Genomic DNA, 21,297 nt, shown 5'->3' on the forward strand with positions numbered 1-21,297 from the left:
CTCTCCACGTTTGTTTACCTTCAGTCTCTCTACTCAAGTCCCCGTCGTCATGTCTCTGTGTTCTTTGTGTAGTTCCTGTCTTTAGTTCTTGTCTCTGTGTTTATCTCTTCCTGTTACTGTGTCCATTTCTCTGTGTTTTGTCCTTTGGTCCATTAATATTTCTTTGTCAGTCTACTGTGACTCATCCTTCCACCAGTGAAATTACAACCTTTACATGCTGGTTCCCTGTATTGTTAAATAATTAACCATCCATAGATAGCTTTATATTATGAAATGATCAAATCTATATGTCATAATATTCTGAGTAACATTTATATGTAAAAATTGAATTAATATCGCATTATTCAAACTAAAATTGATTTGAATCGGGAAATCGATACATACATACAAACCATACATGGCAGCAGCTCTCGCTGCCATCTTGTAAACCTTTCCTTTCTCTCTTGCTGCTATCCTTCTGTCACAGATCACCCCTAAGACTCGTCTCCATGTTTCTTCACCTCTCTTGTGCTCTTGTGTCTGGGTCAACCCTGGGTAGGTAACTCATCTACCTTCTCTGTCTCTACTTCTTGTGTCTTTGCTGTTTCTTTCATGCTAAGACAAAAATTAAATACTTTCGGCATTGATGAGTGACTGTTAGTGGCTATACTATGTTCAGTTTTACAATACTAGTGTACAAACCCTTACACACAGTTTTATATTATCAGATTCTGCAGAACAACACCACCATGTTTGTCTCATAAGGACAGGAAAGAAGAGAATACTCATGTTTATTTTTTACAGGTTTCTATACTGAATCCAAATAGGTTTCGTATTCATGTATAAGTCTAAAATGTTAGGTGAAAGCACTCAGAAGTGCATCTGCTATTGACAGCTAATGAACAGGAAGTCAGCAATTGAAGATAGAATGCTAACACGCTAATTCAAAGCATCAACTGAAAGTTGGAGATGCCCAGTGGCTTCATGTACGATAGCCACTTCCACCTGATGTACTTTCAAGTTCCTTCTGCTCATCACCTTGCACACTGAACAGCTACTGACAACTCAGGCAAACTGTAAAAATTCATTTATGATCCAGTTTTAAGTGAACAAATACAAAATATTGTTTTTATTCCAGAATTTCTACTTTCAGAATTTCAGATTAGTGAGGCTAGTCTGAAAGTCTGAAAGTGGCTAAATTCTTCACTGAGATAAATTAGAAATTTAAAATGCAACGATTTACAGGATTGGTACTCAGTAGTAACTGTGAACCATGCTTTTTAACTGCCCCGACCCAAGGGCAGGCACTGACGACAGCGTAGCATTGAGGGAGTTTATTTATAGTGCAGGACATAACGCAAAAGCAGAGCATGGCGGGGATTTAAACGAACAAAACCCAAACTGGTAGAAACTAACAAAAGAACATAAGGAAAGTAGAAAACATTACGAAAACCGGAATGCCGGGAACGAGGAGCCTGAGACATGAATACAGAGGATGATACACAGGATGGCGTGCAGACAAACGAGCAACACACAGAAGAAGAAAAAGACGACACAGAGGGGTAGCAGGGGATGAGACACAGGAGGAGAGCACAGCTGGGAGTCATCAAACATGATGAGACCAAGGGGAAGCAAAACTGCAAACATGAAAGTAGGACAAAGTAAAACAGGAAACATAACACAGAGATGCAGACTTGACAAGGGGAGACAGAGCTAACATCACCAAAGAACTAGGGAGCTAGAAATACAGCGGCCCCTCGTGTATCGCGGGAGTTACGTTCTAAAAATAACCCGGGATAGGTGAAATCCACGAAGTAGTAATGTTTCAAGGCTGTAAAACCCGTCACTACACACTTTATACACTTTTCTCAGACAGGCAGGAACATTTTGAAATTTTTCTCTCTTGTTTAAACTCTCAAAGTTCAAACCGTAAAGTTTTTGTAGTCCAGTATTATAGAATGAAACCAAAGGTCCCCGCGGTTGCCTTTGACGGTGCAAAACGATTCGTCAACATTGTTTGTTGTGGAGACTGTGAAAGGTGAACCACGTTATAGCGAGGGACCTCCGTACTGCAAACCAAAATCAAGAGACCAGCTGTGAACTTATGATGAAATTAAAGATCGATGATAGTACAAAACTCAAAACACTGGTTCGCAGTCCCAGGACCGTGACAATCTGTGCTCTGCTATGTTACGACTCTACAGACAGGGACATGCTTAAAGAGTGTGGATGTTTCAGACATGCATACTGGTGTCATACTCAGAGGTGGGGAGGAGCAAAGTACAAATACTTTGAAAAATACTTTGTTACTGTAATTAAGTAAAATTGTAAAGCTTTACATGAGGAGTGCCAGTTGTCTGGATTAAAATCATTGTCATTAATGTTGTGGTGCAAACCGTGTCTTTGTCCATCGCTCTAATAAAGCTAACACAACAAAGTGTGTGGACAGCCCCGGGAAAGAAGGCTCTGAAAGGTGTTAGGAAACAAACCCGCACTGCAGCACACAAAGCTAAACACCTCTAACCTGTAAGTAATGAAAAGATACGTCCGGGCACCACAGGCTTCCTGTTGACCAGTGCGAAGGACAGCTCAGTCTGCAGGAACACAGCCGAGAGCTTGATGAGATGCTGTCCGAAGCGTAGAGTCGCCATGTGTCACTGACTGCCAGGCCTGGAAGAAATGCAGGCGCAGCAGGTTGTCAGTAACATCACACTAAACAAAGCTTCTGTTCACTGGCTGTATTTATGGTCTGTCCCAGGCAGAAGCCTCTTTCTGTGGGTTCTACCAGAGTCTGGTTTGTAACTGTATATATATATATATATATATATATATATATATATATATATATATATATATATATATATATATATATATATATAATAAATCAATGCATTGTAAATGAAGGCATGCATGTACTTGTGACACTGTGTGCTGCCGGTCCTTTCTACTACACCCACCTACACTCTTTCATAAAAATCTTAGCAAAGCAGGAGGGGAGCCCTGCTGTCAGTGATGAAGCAACCTGCTAATGCATAATCTGGGTAAGAAAAGAGACTTTCATTTAATTAAAGAACATCTATGACAAGACTTTCACTGTGCAGTCCCCTACATCATACTCGGCACAAATAGGAAAAAAGGTCGTGAAAAGAGAATCTTATTTAGATTCAATTTTCTGATTGGAGATAAGTGAACAATATATCTGTCAGGCACACTTATTACATCTTCAGACCAAAATTACACATTGACAAAAGGATAAGTAGATAGCTAATGGAGTAAGTGGTAATACAAGGACTAAATAGAATAGAAATATCCTTTATTGTCCCTCACTGGGGAAATTCAGGTGTTCCGGCAGTAAAGTGACAGGCAGATGGAGCATGCAAAAAAGTGAAGAATATTAAATTAAAAACAAGAAGTAAGAGACTGTACAGTTATTAAAAATAGCATAATCAGATAATTTTTTTAATGTAATAAATGTGCTGTATATTTGTGTATAACAACATACTTTTAAAGAAAATGGAAAAGCTGTGCAAATGCCAGCAGGGATGTAAACGATTTATTGTGTTTGTTGTGAGCAGTGATGGTTACAAAGTCTAACGGCTGCTGGGAGGAAGGACCTGCGATAACGAATATCTAGTCCTTGTGAAATTCTCTCAACTCATAATGATAGTCAAACCAAGACAATTAGATGGAAATCTTTGCAATGCTCTCTTATTTAGCCAAGAAAGGGTTGTGCTGTCTTTACCATCCACGTATATAACCAGTGTTGGGCAGGTTACTTTTAAAATGTATTCCACTACAGATTACAGATTACATGCTCCAAAATGTATTCTGTAACGTATTCCGTTATGTTACTCAATCAGAGTAACGTATTCTGAATACTTTGAATTACTTAATATATTATCATGCTGTTTACAACTACATGAATGTCCTATTGCTGTGTGATTTATTACTGTTACTGAAGGTTACTCTCCACACCAACACCAGCTAGATGTTTAAATCTTAATATAAATGAGTAACAGTAGGTGGACATTAGGTAAGGCTGCACTTTCTGCAGCGATCTCGTATAGAAAACTATTCCACGAGTATATAAAACAGGTCCGCGGCTCTGAACCGTAGTAAAGGGACCTCTGGCTAATACGTCGGGTTCGTGTCGGGCTCATAGCTGAAAACTAGCTTTACTTTGATGTCTGGGTCAACTTTGCTAGCAGAGACAGAGAGAGGAGTTAGTCACCACCTCAAGATGGGCGGTGACCATGGTGGCCATTTAGAAGTTGTCCATCTTGGATACAACTTTTGTTTTTTCAATAGGACGAGGGCCATGTGACACATCAAACTTATTGGTAATGTCACAAGAAAAACAATGGTGTGCCTGGTTTCAACGTAACTTTATTCTTTAAGTGCTTCCTCTACATGTGTGTGTTCCTTCTTTTTCCCTTCAGGCTTAGAGGGAACATGTTCTGCCCGGTGGTGTAGGGTCCTAATTACTCCAAGTTTGTGTTCCAGAGGGTGATGGGAGTCAAACAGGAGGTACTGGTCCGTGTGTGTGGGCTTCCGGTAAACTTCGATGTTGAGGTTGCCGTTCTCTTCAATGTGCACAGCGCAGTCCAGGAAAGGCAAACAGTCATCCTTCGTGTCTTCCCTGGTGAACTTGATGTTTTTATCCACAGCGTTGATGTGCGCAGTGAAGGATTCCACTTCTTGTGTCTTGATTTTGACCCAGGTGTCGTCTACATATCTGTACCAGTGGCTGGGTACTCTTCCTTTGAAAGAGCCAAGAGCTTTCCTTTCCACTTCCTCCATGTAAAGGTTGGCTACAATAGGTGACACGGGGGAGCCCATGGCACAGCCATGTTTTTGTCTGTAATAGCCTTCGTTGTATTTGAAATATGTAGTGGTGAGGCAGAGGTCTAACAGTGTGCAGATCTGATCGGGTGTGAAGTTGGTCCTGTCCTCCAAGGAGCTGTCTTCTTGTAGTCGTTTTCTGACAGTCTCCACGGCCTCCGTGGTGGGTATGCACGTGAAGAGAGAGACTACATCAAAGGACACCATGGTTTCATCTGGATCCAGGGTAAGTTTCTGGACCTTGTCAGTGAAGTTGGTGGAGTTCTTGATGTGATGTGGGGTGTTCCCCACAAGTGGTGCTAGGATGGTAGCAAGGTGTTTTGCAATGTTGTAAGTGGCTGAGTTTATGCTGCTGACAATGGGTCTGAGTGGGACCCCTTCTTTGTGAAACTTAGGAAGCCCATAAATGCAGAATGTTCCCTCTAAGCCTGAAGGGAAAAAGAAGGAACACACACATGTAAAGGAAGCTCTTAAAATTCTGTTAATAATTAACAGAATTAACAGGTCTAACTGGAATGTTTGCAGTTTCTTCTTTTTCCCCTCTTTTTTATGCTGCTCACCCTTCTCCTTGGTTTCTTTCTGTTTTCTTTCATGCTTTGATCACTTGCTTCAGTACTCATCCACAAACAACATCCAATATTTTGACACATACACACAGCACGATCCTGCACAGTCATGCGCTCAACAGCAGCACATTTACAACAGCCACACAACGCACACAGAAGTATAGGACACACAAACTTAAGCCAAGCTTGCTCATATTAGTTAATATGCACATACATAGTCAGACTCAGGTCACACACAGCGTACATCATTAGTTATGCACACACAACTATGGGCGCACTATATGGAACGCCAGGACTGCAATAATGAATTAATTAAATACACCTTAAATAATTAATTAAAATGAGAAATAATTAATTAATTATTTATTTATTTCACATTTGACTCCTTCAGGTCTCACCATGAATTTATTTTATCTGTCAACCTCTCCCATCAAACCCAGGGGGCGGGGTTAACACTGATCAAGTCAAAATGATTGCTTTGGCATGGTGGCCATTGTTTTTAGAAGGCGTTTCTGCACACCAACAAACAGCATGTGGAAACTAACAGAACTGTACTTCTAACTTAACTTCTAACTAACTTAACTGTACAAACCCTGTTTGTGTCACCAAAGACCATTTTAATATTTTTTAGCTGAGAATGTAGCGGTTTAATCTTCAGATATCTGGTTGGTTTGTCAAGATTCAGCCTCTTTGCAAAAGTGCTTCGATGATTTCGGAGATGTCTGCCCAGCCCAGTCTCACGGCAAAGCGTGGGATAGACCCGCTTGCTGCCGACAAAGCGCAGGCCCCAGTAGACAGCTGCCATAACCCCTGCTGTACACTGACTTCATTTATCGGGTTTTTATTTCCTGATGTTCGTATGTGTCATACATGTTTCAGTCTGTTCCAATTCTGAATTATAACTAACATTAAAAACATGTTTAAGGAGGAGAGAGAGCAAATAAATCTGATTCACATCTGATCTTTGGGTTTTTGTTCAATAATCAGCGTGACCTGTGTATAAACGAATAAACTTTATTAAAAGAGATAACGTTGGTGTTTCTGTCATGTAGTAACTGCTAGGTTTAACTGTACAAAGGTTGTTTGACACTATGAAACACAGACTTCATGATGTTTGGCTGATATTTTTATTGTGAATATTAATCATGAGGGTAAACGGCCTGTACACCACGGAGCGAGGTCAGCATCTCCACGATATCTTCAGCTCTCTGAGTTAAACTAGAGTTTCCCAGCTATGTCACATGAAAGTGTCGGCAGCATCAAACTAATCTAACGGTCATCTGAGAATAATTCACGGATCATATCAATATGATTTTATGGAAACCTACCGGCAACATGAGTGTTTATGTTTTTCATTGCATTGTCTGAATGGTTAACTGAAGTTAACTTGGATAAATGATAGTTAAGGAGTATCACAGATAACACCGACGTGAGCTGTGTGACTGTTCACCACTACACTGAAATCAGTAGGCTATTACTGAAATACACGTGCTATATCATAAACTATGATATAAATAGGGAGGTCCTATTAACATGTTTAGTTTTAAAGGACTGCCTTTAGTGTCATTCATGAGCAGTCTTAGTTTTCTTCTAACATCTAGAAGTCTGCACGATGTGTTTTATAGTTTCTAACAAGCCTTTCACAGTTAAACATACCATGACCGAAACATTTAAAAAAATCACACAAATTATATGTTAACCTTATTTACAGGTATCTGTATTCTAACAGACAGCTGGTGCTTAGAATACAGTTGAATAACTATTAAAAAACAGATGACGTAATATTTCTGTGCAGGTTACAGTCTTCATGATGAACATGCTGTTACAAACTCTGCTCCTCTCGGTGGAGGAGCAGAGTGCCTTCAGAGTGCCTTCTTCTCTTTCCTCTTTGTATAAAACCAAGTGAGTTTAATGTCAAAATTTAAAAAAAAAAATCCAAAGCACACCAGATAAAGAAAAGCGAATGCACTCTCTGAACACTTGTTCTTGGAGGCGACCTCAACCTTGGACTAAATGAAGAAATGGATAGGCTCAATACAGCAGGAACTCAGCGTAATTGGCCGTCCACAAATATAATCAAACAGTATATGAGCGACTTTGGTCTTTGCGATGCATGGCGCTCCCTTCACCCCAACAGTAAGGAATATACTTTTTTCTCACATGTTCATCACTCCTACTCTCGTCTGGATTATTTTCTGGTCAGCAGCTCACTGCTGAGCGACATTTCAGACACTGAGATTCATCCTATAGCTGTCAGCGATCAGGCTCCTGTATCTTTAACACTAATGCACAAGAATAACACTACGCCAAGTAAAAACTGGAGATTTAATACATCACTGCTTAAAGATGAAGACTTTATTAAATTTTTTTAAAAAAGAGTGGACTCTATATTTAGACTATAATGACACTCCCGGAACATCAGCTTCTGTTCTATGGGAAGCAGAGAAAGCTGTGATGAGAGGTAAAATAATCTCTTTCTCATCACATAAAAAGAAAGAAGAAAACAAAAATATTCAGGAATTGAAAAAAAAACCATCAAATCACTAGAAGAAGCCTACGCGTCCCACCAAGTTCAGTAAACATTGAACAAAATACGCAAAACAAAACTAGAATGAAATTAATAAAAAAATAAATAAATAAATAAATAAATTCTTAGTACAAAGACTACACTTGAACATGGTAACAAATCTGGTCGATTTCTAGCAAACCAGCTAAAAATCAATAAAGAAAAAACAACTATATGTGCTGTTCACGATTCATCTGGGAACACAATATATGACCCGAAACAAATAAACAACATTTTCTGGGATTTCTATAAAACTTTGTATTCACCACAAATAAACCATCTAAAAACAAAATTGATCAGTTTTTGGACAACATAACTCTTCCAAAATTATTAGACACTCAAGCAATGGCACTGGATTCACCACTGACACCAGGTGAACTCCAGGAAGCCCTGATAAGTATGCCCAATAATAATGCTCCAGGTCCAGACAGCTTTCTACAAAGATTTGGTTTTGGAAATTCTTTCATTAACTAGTTAAAAATATTATACAACTTCTCAACAGCTTGTGTCAAAATAAACAATCAAACATCCTCCAGCTTCTGTCTCCTGAGGGGCACCAGGCAGGGATGCCCACTCTCCCCTTCACTGTTTGCAATTTTTATTGAACCACTAGCAGCAGCAATTAGACAGAATTCAGTAATTAAGGGCATAAAATGCAAAAAGGTAGAAAATAAAATCAATCTTTATGCGGATGATGTGTTATTTTTTCTCCAAAACTCCCAAACTCTCTGGGGTAATTGCAGTGATAAACTCTTTTGCAAGAGTTTCAGATTATTCAATTAACTGGTCAAAATCCACAGTCCTTCCGATTAATTGCTCCTTCCATAATTCTTCTTCTCCACCACTGCAATCTGGAAATATAAAATAAATATTTAGGTATTAATATGTTTCTCCTAAGCTTACAGATTTAACTAAATTAAACCCTATCCCACTTTTAAAGAAAGTAGAAGGCGATCTGGCTAGATGGAAATGTCTACCCATATCACTCATGGGAAGGGTTGCCACTATAAAAATGATGGTCTTACCAAAAATAAATTATTTATTCTCAATGATCCCGGCTAAACCATCACAAGATTGGTTCAGATCTCTAGATTCGTATACGTCTACATTCCTTTGGAAGGATAAACCCCCAATTACAAGCTTAAAAACACTACAAAAGACCAGGATAATGGAGGATTAGATCTACCTAACTTTCAACAGTACTTTTTAGCCAACAGGCTTCAGTTCATCTCAGGATGGTTAAAACATGGTAGCACCATGCCCTCCCGTGTTTTAAATGCACCTTAGAACACACACACAAAAACAATACATATGAGCGGGCGGAGGGAGGTTTGGGGTCTTCATACACCCTGGGAGCCTGGGAGGAGAAGTTGGCCGTCTGATTGGGGTCTGGGGTGTAGGGCCTCCCTGCTACTGCGGAGTCGGGGGCGGACTGCTTGTCTCCACCCCAGGGAAAAGGGTAAAACCTCCTGGGTGCAGTTTCCCCCTCTGGAAGCAAGGGTACCTGGACCTGGGGTATAGAGTATGTTTGTGGAGTGTGATTGTGTGTACAGTGTCTATTTATGTCTGTCTCCACATGGGTGAGTGCTGAGTATTTGCATATGTGTGCATGGGGGTGGGAATGGATGTTCGTATTTCTATGTGCATGTTTGTCTGGGTCCATATGTCAGGTCGGGTATTAGACGCCACCTCTCTAGGGACATCTCAGGCCCTCCAAGGTATGGAGGTCTATCTCCCCTCACCACTCTCCCTGCCGGTGGCTGACACCCTCAGACATCGGTGCGTTGGTGGTTCTTGGTGTTCTTGGTGGTTCCACTTTGTATAGTAAATCTTGGTATAGTAAATCCATTGGGCATCTTTCTTGGCCTTCAGACAATAATTCTGATGGTAAAAGAACCAAATGGGACAGGTGGCAAAAAACAAAAACAAAAACAAAAAAGGAGCAGCAATAGAGGCCCGGAGTCAAAAAATTTAATATTTGGTACAGAAGCCTTTGTTAACAATTACAGAGGTCAAACGGTTCCTGTAGTTCATCACCAGGTTTGGACACACTGCAGGAGGGATTTTAGCCCACTCCTCCATAAAGATCTTCTCTAGGTCTGTCAGGTTTCGGGGCTGTCGCCGAGCAACATGGAATTTCAGCTCCCTCCAAAGATTTTCTATTGGATTCAGGTCTGGAGACTGGCTAGGACACTCCAGAACCTTAATATGCTTCTTATGGAGCCACTCCTTGGTTTTCCTGGCTGTGTGCTTTGGGTCATTGTCATGTTGGAAGACCCAGCCACAACCCATCTTCAATGCTCTGACTGAGGGAAGGAGGTTTTTGCCCAATATGCCACAACACATGGCCCCGTTCATCCTCTCCTTAATACAGTGCAGTCGTCCTGTCCCCTGTGCAGAAAAACACCCCCAGAGCATGATGTTTCCAGCCCCACGCTTCACTGTAGGTACGGTATTATTGGGATGATACCCATCATTCTTCTTCCTCCAAACACGGCGAATGGAGTTAAGACCAAAAAGTTCTACTTTGGTCTATCTGACCACATGACTTTCTCCCATGACTCCTCTGGATCATCCAGATGATCCCTGGCAAACTTCAGACGGGCCTGGACTTGGGCTGACTTAAGCAGGGGAACCTTCCATGCGATGCAAGATTTTAAACCATGACGTCTTAGTGTATTACTGATTGTAGCCTTGGAAACAATGGTCCCAGCTCTCTTCATGGCATTGACCAGCTCCTCACGTGTAGTTCTGGGCTGATTCTTCACCATTCTTAGCATCATTGGAATCCCACAAGGAGAGATCTTGCGTGGGGCCCCAGTCCGAGGGACATTGACAGTCATCATTAGCCTCTTCCATTTTTTTTTTGACAATTGCTCCAACAGTTGTTCTTTTTTCACCAAGCAATTGCCCTGTAGCCCTTTCCAGCTTTGTGAAGGTCTACAAGTTTTTCTTTTGTGTCTTTTGACAGCTCTTTGGTTTTGCCCATACTTAGACTTTGGCTGATTGTGGGGTGCACAGGTCTCTTTATGACAGCTAACGACCTCAAACAGGTGCTACTAATTTAGAATCATGAGCAGAGTGTAGCTGGACTATTTGAAAGCAAAATAAGGTCTTTGAGGGTCAGATATCTGGCTGATAAGCAAGTAATCAAATACTTATTTGACACAGAAATTAAAAAATAAATTGTTCAAAAATCATACAATGTGATTTCCGGATTTTTTCTTCTTTTTAGATTCTGTCTCTCACAGTGGAAATGCACCTATGCTGAAAAATTTAGATCCCTCCATGATTTCTAAGTAAGAGAACTTGCAAAATAACAGGGTGATCAAATACTTATTGATCTCACTGTACGTGCAGCCAATGGAGTGAAGCCAGGATGGTTCAAAGTCGTGCACAGGCATTTTGAACCAGCTGCAAATGAGAGAGAAGACACTAACTCCAAAATACAGAGCATTATAGTAATGCAAACAAGATGAAATAAAAGCATAGATTACTGTTTCAAAATGCAGCCTGGATAAAATAGGTCTTACCTTTGCCGAGCACCTTAAATGATAAAAACTTGGCTTTACAGTACCCTTAATTTGAGCGTCCAATTTAATACACCACACTGCACTTAATCATCAGTTATTATTAATCTCTGGCTTCCTCAGCGAGTCTTTGTCCTGACTTCCTCCCTTCACCCCCATCCACTCCTGATTCTGCTTCCTGTTCCCGTTTTTCCTTCCCACTGTTGCCAAGTGCTTGCTCATAGAGGGTTGTCTGTTTGTTGGAGTGCCTTTCTAATATTGTAGGATCTCCTTGAGGTGATGTGTGGTGTGATATAAATTAAACTGAACTGAACTAAAATGAATCAAATTGAACTGACCTGAGAGGCTAGAGCAATATGTGTAAACAAAGAAAATCTCTATTAAATACTAAATATATATACTAATATCCATCCATCCATCCATTCGCTTCCGCTTATCCTTTTCAGGGTCACGGGGGGCGCTGGAGCCTATCCCAGCTGTCATAGGGCGAGAGGCGGGGTACATCCTGGACAGGTCGCCAGTCTGTCGCAGGGCCAACACACAGGGACAGACAACCATTCGCGCTCACATTCACTCGCACATTCACACCTAGTGACAATTTGGATTATCCAATTAACCTATCCTCACAAGTTGCTAGACATGCAACTTGTGAGGATAGGTTATACTATATTATTATATTATTATGTATATTACTAATATATTCTTTGAAGTTAGTTCATTTAAACTAGCAACCCTCTATCTTCTGTACTTCAGTGTTTCCACTGGCTCAATCAATCCATTTTGGGCAAAAACATTAAAATTATAAATCAAATATGTACAAATAGACACACAAAGACTGACAAATCTTTTTAAATATAAAACATAGTAGAAATAATAAAAACACACCACTAAGTGACACTAAGTCAGCCCCGAGCTTATCTAATGTGGGACAGGAAGTACATGTCATGGTCCTGGGCCGGTGACCCAGCATTTTGAGTTCATTGTTATTATTTTCTAGCTTCTTCTGATTTTGTGTTAATTCTTATTTTGAATTAGTTCTGAGGGTTTGGTTCTTGTGTTTAATGTTTTAGTGTTCTCCTCTCTGTGCTCTGTTCGCGTCCCTGAGTGAGTATTGTAGAACAGCTTTTGAATTTCCTGTTTTACTTTGAAGGTCTGTGTCTGGTCGTGTCTAATTAGGTTCAGCTGTGTTCCCCTCTGGTGTGTCATTCCTGCATTACCTTGTGTGTATTTATAGCGTGTGCCTGTGTTCCTTGTCGGTTCGTCTTTGTTATTTGGTAATCTCTGCGTCTCTCTGCTCTTCATTCTGCTCTTCATTCCCTGCGTAACCTCCTTATGTTTCCCCTGCAGTTATGGTTTCGTGTTTTGTTTGTTATTAGTTTTCCCCAGTTTAGGTTTATGTTTAGTTCTGCCCTCACCTCTGTAAATAAACTCACTCGCATCACCGCCGCTGTCTGCAACTTGGGTCCTCCTTCACTTCACCACACAACTGCTGCCCCAGCCAGACACTACAGCCCTTATATAAAAGGGACCAGTACTGTCAATAAAGACACCGCGGTGAATTTGGCGATGATTTTTCCAATTGAATCGATGTCAGATTAATGCCAACACCAAGACACACATACAGATGTGCACAGGTGGCCTTAACGCACACCAACAGCCCAAAGGTGTCACCAGGGTTTCCTCACAGTCTGCGTGGAATCAAAACTCACGTTCAAACACGTTCTTAATGCCGTATTCTCAGGAGAAATAAAATAACAAAATCCAGCGTACACCCAGGAGGCAACAGGACTGAACAGATACAATAATTCAATTTGCTGTTCAGTTACATTCACATTCATGCTTTCCCTCCTTTAATTAAACGCTTGCACATGTTGGTGCTGAGCAGACGCAAATACAGTCAAATAAAATCCATCACAGCGCCCAGTATTCTTCCTGATTAAACAAATGGGGGATTTGATATTTAGCATCAAGCTTTTGTGTGTGTGTGCAAAGCAAATCAGTAATTTGCTAGCGTGAAATGACATTCAAAGCAATATATAGTTAACAAACTGAAACTAATGAACACATTTCAAGGGAGTTCAGGGGATGAGAATGAACGCAGCTTTGATATCAGTCACACATTCGGCACCTGTAGACATCAAACACATAATTACAAAGGATTCCTACATTTTGCTGGTGTGATGACATGACTGCAGGTTGTTGCGTACACACAACCTGAAGAAGCTATCCATCTATCCATCAATAATCTGTTATTTAAACCATCAAACTAATGTTGTTCATGAGAAAACATACAATTGAGTGTTGAGTGTCCAAGTCTCAGCTGCGGGCTCCTCAAATTGTCAGTTTTTATTCTGAGAACTTGATAAAGAACCAGAAAGCATCTGTGTTACCAAATTAGTGTAAATGGCCTTCAGTTGAGTTTTAGCAGATAGCTTGAAAATGATTGTCCATTTACTTTAATGTAATGATGAAGAGTTCTATCAAAAAATACCTAAAATAACCAGAACTTTGGAGCATAGCGTAGTACCCTGCTAACAGCATGAATTTACCCATAAGCAGTCTACTGGACACACTTGATGTTATTTGGAGTTGAGCCAGTGTTCTTACATGTCTTTGTTTTACCCTTGAAAATACTGGAGCCAGACTAAGTGACAGAGACCACTAAAAACAAGATCACCCTGAGCGTGCTGTCAACACAGGTCACAATCATACCGTGTATTTCACAAATATTTGTGGGGCAAATAAAGGAAAGGCCACATGTATTCTGTACACGTGTTTATCTGACGTGAGACTCCATGGCAAGCAAAAAAACCCAAACCTGTCCCTGAGCACATGCACATGAATGAAAGAGAGACAGAGTTGTGCAATCTTTTCGTTGGATATTGAAGATTTCGTCAGTGCTCGTGAAGGTTATGGAAGGTTTTGATGCAGGAAGGGAGGAAAGAAGGAAGGTTGGGTGGATGGATGATGGATGGATGATAGAGAAAGAAAGGGGAATTAGAGATATATTAGAAATAATAATAGAGCTCTCTTTTTCAGGTGACAAATCAGTTCTGTGGTCCCTGGACCACTGGCACATCAACTAAGGGAATATCTTTTGTTTTTTTGGTAAATCATCATCATCATCATCATCATCATCATCATCCAATGCTAAGGCACATGAAACCTGTTATGTATCCTGGCATGTGGTGGCTCAGTGATTCAGCCTAGAGACCAGCTGATCTCTCACACTGTATAGTCTCAGGGCCAAACATGTGGCAACAAAGATGTAGACAATCAGAAAGAGTCTGAACAGAAATAGTTCAAATATAGTTCAGAAAGAAAGAAATTTTTTTCATTTCAACTTTGCCATTTATTGGGTAAAATCACTCAAAATAAACAAATAAAACACAACCTAAACATGCAATTTGTTTCTGGATAGATGGCAATGAGGAGAAGAAAGGCAGCATCCATCCAAACAACACTATAATTTCTATGGAGAGTGTCTGTATACTTCCATCGATCACCAGCAAAGAGTCTGACACCTGTTGTGAATATGTATGAGTTTATGGCAATTAAAAGCAGGAGAGCACTGACAATGATAGCACAGACAGAAGAGCTATGGGCCGTTCAAAGCTGCAGAGATGTGATTCATCTGCCCCACACCACTCTGCACAGCTACTTTATTGGTTTTGTAATTCCCCTCTTTTCTCCCCCTCAACTCTTCCCAATCCACTCCCACTTCCTTTTTGCTGGATCTGTGTACAAATTAATCTTTTCTGCTCCGCCCTTGCTTTTCAGCCAGACCCATACAGCAGCAAAACATCCCCTAAACAAAGAGAAAAAAGTGAAAGTCTTCAGAGACTGGGATTCAAAGTCACCCGAGACTTTTAGTAGCTACAGCTATGGTATCAATTTGAAAATCCGAGGGGACTTCTTTAGTTACGTGCAATCACAAACATTGGTGTTCACCCGCCTGGTGGGTCGACGACATCAGCTCTGCACATTTGAGCCATAAAATGTCATTACTGTCAGGGTTTGTGGGTCGTTGACCCAGTGATTTCAGTTTGTTCATGTTCAGTTTAGTTCGCCACGTTAATGTTCTCACTTCCTGTTTTTTCCCGTGTCAGCTTGTCTCTTGTGTCATTAGTCAGATTACGTTCAGCCCTGTACTCGCCTGTTTCCAATCATGGTCATCATTCAACCAGAGTATTTAATTCCTCGGTTTCACCCGTTCTTTTTCGTGTCATTGATGAGCTATCTCAGTTCAGTCAGCCCTCCGTTGCATGTCCTGCTTCATCCGCTCATCATAATAAAGCACCAGGCTTCACCTACCTGCGAGTCCTGCGTTTGGGTTCCTTCCTCCTCGCCTCCACACAAAACCTGACAGAATGACATGAATCGTGCCACGAAGACACGACTGGAACCCAGCGGACTCGGACCTCCATGAGCGGCAGGAGGCAGCGCTTTCCCGTTGGGCAGAGGAGCTCAGGGGAAAACAGCAGCTCTCCGCGGAGAGAGAGCACGTCTTCGAGGGGACTCTCCTGACTCTGGGCGTGCCTCGGAGACGCCACGTTCCCCCACCTGCTGCCTCACCTGTACCGGAGCATTTGGCGCGGAGAGTGGGCGTTTCTCGCCGCGTTTCAGCTGCTCCTTCTCTCGCCGCTCCGCTCCTCGCTCACACACCCGCCGCCTCATTCACTGGACCTCCAACCTCGTCATGCCACAGCGGCTCTGCTTCCCACCTCGGCTCAACGGAGGCTCCCGCGCCAGAGGCTCAGTTGTTTACCCCGCCCGCTTCCTCTTCCCGGAGAAAGCGGCGCATACGCCGCCATAATATGGACCGTTTCGAGCAACTCCCGGTGGTGAGTTCCAGTGACTGCACTATTCATCTGATTCTTCACTTAAAACAAATAACAGACTCGCCTCCGATTCATGGGGAGTTTCCCTCCTGGACGATGATGTGGACTGGGAAGATTTTTTTCTGTTTCGCCAAAGACTGTTCAGTCAAAGACTGTAAATAGCGGTGGCAGAAGGACCAGTCCAGCCCAGTCTCCTCCAGCCCCCCAGTCTCCTCCAGCCCCCCAGTCTCCTCCAGCCCAGTCAGTCCAGTCGCCTGCTGTCCTGTCATTCCAGTCGCCCGCAGCTCAGTCTCCTCCTGTCCTCCAGTCTCCTCAGTCAGTCCTGTCAGTCCAGTCGCCTGTAGCTCAGTCATCCATCCTCCCACCGCCTGTGGTCCAGTCAGTTCAGCCTGTAGTCCAGTCTCTGGCCCAGTCACTCATTCACCATCCTGTTCAGTTTCCTGACCTGCAGCCACAGCATCCAGAGCCAGCTGTGAGCTCTCTAGCTCTCTAGTCCCTCCGTCCTGGACCCCCCCTCCGCCCACACACACCTCCGCCCACCCTGTTCTGTTTTTCTTTTCTTCCGGCCGTCGGGTGCCGGCCCTTGAAGGGGGGGTACTGTCAGGGTTCGTGGGTCGTTGACCCAGTGATTTCAGTTTGTTCATGTTCAATTTAGTTTGCCACGTTAATGATCTCACTTCTTGTTTTTTCCTGTATCAGCTTGTGTCATTAGTCAGATTATGTTCAGCCCTGTACTCACCTGTTTCCAATCATTGTCATCATTCAACCTGAGTATTTAATTCCTCGGTTTCACCAGTTCTTTGTCGTGTCATTGATGTTGATGTTGTGTACGCTGTCCGTGTTTCCAATCCAGCCAGTTCAGTCATTTCAGTTCAGTCAGCCCTCCGTTGCATGTCCTGTTTCATCCGTTCATCATAATAAACCACCAGGCTTTCACCTACCTCTGAGTCCTGCGTTTGGCTTCCTTCTTCCTCACCTCCACACAAAACCTGACAATTACATGGCGTCAATGATTCTAGAATCAATGAGTATAGTTCATCCATTATTTAAACCTGATGAATCTCTGTTCATATCTTACTGACAGAATAGGCTGATTGGCAGTGACTCCTGAAATGAGACACAAGAGTTGTCAAAAGCATCTTTAACTTCAAGGTATACAGGGGTGGTGGGCACATCCTTTTATTGTCCTATGTGGGACCATTATTTGTACTTTATGTTGCTAACATTATTTTATGTTTGTAGCATGTTTTATACAGCATGACAATGGTAGGTAGTAAAACCATACCTGGCTAGAAAACCCCCCAAATGTAGCACCAAATAGTTACTTAAAAGCTTGTTAGCATTGGACGGTTCTGATTTGAAATCTGTTTTTTACAGCATACATGTCTTTAAAAAAAATCAAAATATAAAGAAATGAGAATTCTGCACAGTGCTGTATATTTGTGTTAAATATTGTAGGTCTATTCACACATGAGTGGTCGGAACAGGATTTATAGGAGCACAGCGCAGAAAAGGAGACTGCCAAATGTTCATGTCTTTTTCCACAAAATGCAAAAAAAACCCCAATTCTAACAAACCAGTATTATTATTATTATATTTGACCGTACTCTAACCCTAGAATTTTATAGTACCCCTCTATATGGCTGGAACAGCGTGGTTAGTGAATGAGATGGCCATCGTAGTGGGATGTGAACGATGGTTTGGCTGCAGGAGAGGGGTGGAGAAGCAGGTTGAGGAGGCAGTGCTTGGGGAAGGCTAAAGGCCACAGCTGTTCCTCATTGTTTCCATCATGTCTTCTCTAGTTCAGTAGAACGAAGAGGTGGGAATGGGCGAGACAGAGACAGCATCTGAGGAAGGCTTACACACCCTCAAGTGGCTGAAAAGCTATCGCTGTTAGTATTTGTGCACATGAAGCACTGTTAGTAAAACATCACATGTTGCTGAGTGCATGGGTCATATGCTCACAGGCATATACACATAATAATAATGGATTGGATTTATATAGCACTTTTCAAGGCACCCAAACCGCTTTACAATGCCACTATTCATTCACTCTCACACACTAGTGGAGGCAGTTACGGTTGTAGCCACAGACTGACAGAAGCGAGGCTGCCATATCGCACCATCGGCCCCTCTGGCCAACACCAGTAGGCGGTAGGGTAAAGTGTCTTGTCCAAGGACACAACGACCAGGACAGAGAGCCCGGGGATCGAACCGGCGACCTTCCAGTTACAGATACGCCAACCCCCTGAGCCACGGTCGCTCGAAATGAATACAATACAAAATGAGATAAAAATGATTTATTTACATCTCATAAATTCACACTGATGCGTATATGCTGAGTTCACTCACTCACTATAGAGAGAAAGTATAAAAACCCAGACAACAAGGGTTTGGGTTGAAATTATAATTAATGCATGAGGACAAAAACTAAGATGAGTGTATTGATACTTTTGTCAATGAATACAAATGGGATGAAAATATTCAGGATAGGCAAGATTAGAATTAATCTCTGGAAAATTGCTGGAGATTAGAGATCCAGCAGTTTCCAGTTCATGGCAGGATTGGTAAACTCTGGGCTATCCCACAGGAAGCTTGGTTTTAACAAGTGGTTATTTGAGTTACTATCTTCTTCTGAGTTACCTTTCTACTCTTACGTCTGACATGAAAAAGGCATTTTAGCGCAGACAGCTGTGGATCACTGGGTGTGTCTTTTTCAGACTATTCTCTGTAAATCCCCGAGATAATTATGGGGGAAAAGCACAGCAGTTGGTCAGTGATTGTGTATATATAATATTAGCTTTTCCAAATTTGTATATACAACAGTAGTGCTCTAAATTAACCTCATAAGACCCGAACTCTTCCACGGCATGCATTTTTTATTTCTCTTTGATAGTTGGGCTGATTGGGGCCCGATGAATGTAAAAACAAAGAATTACCAGATTTTTTTTTTACCTTATTTTTGTTTTTAAGAAAAATAAGAGCCACATATGAGGATATTCATTTAAAATTCTGATAGAACAGTAGCAGTATAACGTCCTCGTAAGTGGATATCAGGCCCTTGTAGAGCAAAATTGAGTATTTTGGTCTAAACAACCCAAAATGTGAGTCCACATATGTGGACGCAGGTCCTAGGAGGTTAAATAACAAAATCTCCACCACAGTAAGAAGCCATTCTTAAAGTGTAGGTTGACACAGTATGAGCTCAGTCTAACTGCATGTCTCTTTCAGCACTGACAGATTTGACTCAGTTATTGTGTGGTGCACTTTCAGTAATGTCTCTTTAGGCCTTTTCGAGCAGTAAAAGCAAACACCTCAGGGATACAGATGGAATGAATGAGGCAGGCAACGCTTTTGTTCAAGAACTTCCTTTGACTTCTTTCCAAAAAGTTTTGTTTACCAACCTCTGAGAGTAACTGCCGACAGTGCTGAGGATGTTGCTGTATAGCGAACAATCACTGATCATCAGTCATGCCAAGCAAGAGTGTCTGTGCACAGAGAGGGAGAAACTCTGTGTGGTTTCCCTGGTGATGTGTAAAAAGAGTATTTTAGAATGTTTTTCATTTCAAAATGTCACATTGTGTGACAGCTTCCATATCTCTTGAGCAGAAAGGTACGTCTGCTCAATTAAAGATGGCAGTACTTATTTGGCAGTAGTAGTTCTTATACAGTGCCTTTCTTCTCCACTTGAGCACCAAAGTGCTTTATACAGCATGTCTCATTCACCCATTCACACACAGTCATACTCCTGAACGCATCAAAAGCAACTTAGTCCTGTATCTTAATTTTGAATCGGTGTGTAACTTTGCCAAAACAATGTTGGACTGTGGTTTTCTCTGGTCCCCTCCCCAATCGGACCAGGAGGGACATGTTTAGCTGCATGTTCTCCTTAAATCGCTGGCTGTCTGAGTGGTGCCCAAAGAGCGATGTGGGCTTCATAGATAATTGGGAAACTTTCTGGAGGAAACCTGGTCTTTTTAGGAGAGACTGCATCCATCTCACTTTGGATGGAGCAGCTCTCATTTCTAGAATTAATTAATGCTTGAATCTTAAATGTGATCAATCTATCTCTAATAATCAGCTATGTACCACAGGCCTTCAAGCTGGCTGTAGTTAAACTTTTACTCAAAAAGCATCTCTAGACCCACCAGTCTTAGCTAATTATAGGCTGGACACGCCACCCCTCCAACCAGACTGGCCACCCCGAAGCTAAAACAATAAAATTCAATCAAATATCAAATGTACGATTATGTTTTCACAGTGAAGCTCAGATATCCGAGTGTAAGTGAATGCAGCATTGGCTTCTGCACTATGAGCATCACGTTAGCAAAGGAAGGAGAGCCAAGCACGAAAACAATTTTTCAGCGAAAGAAAATGAGGAGAGAATAAATGTCCCCGTAAGTAATATTAATCTCCAACCTTCCTTTCATATCAAACATCCTTGAAAGAGTAGTTGTCAAACAGCTAACAGATCATCTGCAGAGGTTTATTTGAAGAGTTTCAGTCAGGTTTCAGAGTTCATCACAGCACAGAAACAGCTTTAGTGAAGGTTACAAATGATCTTCTTATGGCCTCTGACAGTGGACTCATCTCTGTGCTTGTCCTGCTAGACCTCAGTGTAGCGTTCGATACTGTTGACCATAATCATTTATTACAGCATGCTGACCAGCATATTAGAGCATGTAGTAATACTCACAGGGGGTCATATGATTGTTGGGGTTTTTCTGATTTTTTTGTATTATTGCAGGGTTTTTACCTTAAACCGCATTGAGGCGGCCATTGTTGTGATTTAATTTTATAAATAAAACTGAATTGAACTGAACTGAATAGACAATGTCTGGTCAGCTGGTACTATTTTACTTTTCTAAGACTATTAATGGAGTCTTCATTAAAGGACATATCACAGTTTGGGTCATGGCAGCAGCACCTCCTCAGAATATAGGAGTACAATTAAATAAATACAAATTTTCCTC

At 41.6% G+C, this 21,297-nt stretch overlaps 2 protein-coding genes across 4 annotated transcripts in view; one reads left to right on the plus strand and one right to left on the minus strand.

Annotated features, from left to right (window-relative positions):
- sypl2a (synaptophysin-like 2a) overlaps positions 1-21,297 on the plus strand; it is a 495,265-nt gene that overhangs the window by 456,402 nt on the left and 17,566 nt on the right. The window lies entirely within an intron of this gene.
- Positions 1-21,297, minus strand: part of fhit (fragile histidine triad diadenosine triphosphatase) — a 126,615-nt gene that overhangs the window by 73,152 nt on the left and 32,166 nt on the right. For all 3 annotated transcript variants that reach the window (XM_085159113.1, XM_085159111.1, XM_085159112.1), the window contains one exon: positions 2,525-2,649. In XM_085159113.1, coding sequence (XP_085015239.1) covers positions 2,525-2,630 — 106 coding nt within the window. In that variant the 5' untranslated portion in view covers positions 2,631-2,649. The remainder of the gene's footprint in view (positions 1-2,524; positions 2,650-21,297) is intronic.

The sequence above is a fragment of the Neolamprologus multifasciatus genome, chromosome 5 (genome assembly GCF_963576455.1).
Source record: "Neolamprologus multifasciatus chromosome 5, fNeoMul1.2, whole genome shotgun sequence".
Classification (NCBI taxonomy): Eukaryota; Metazoa; Chordata; class Actinopteri; order Cichliformes; family Cichlidae; genus Neolamprologus; species Neolamprologus multifasciatus.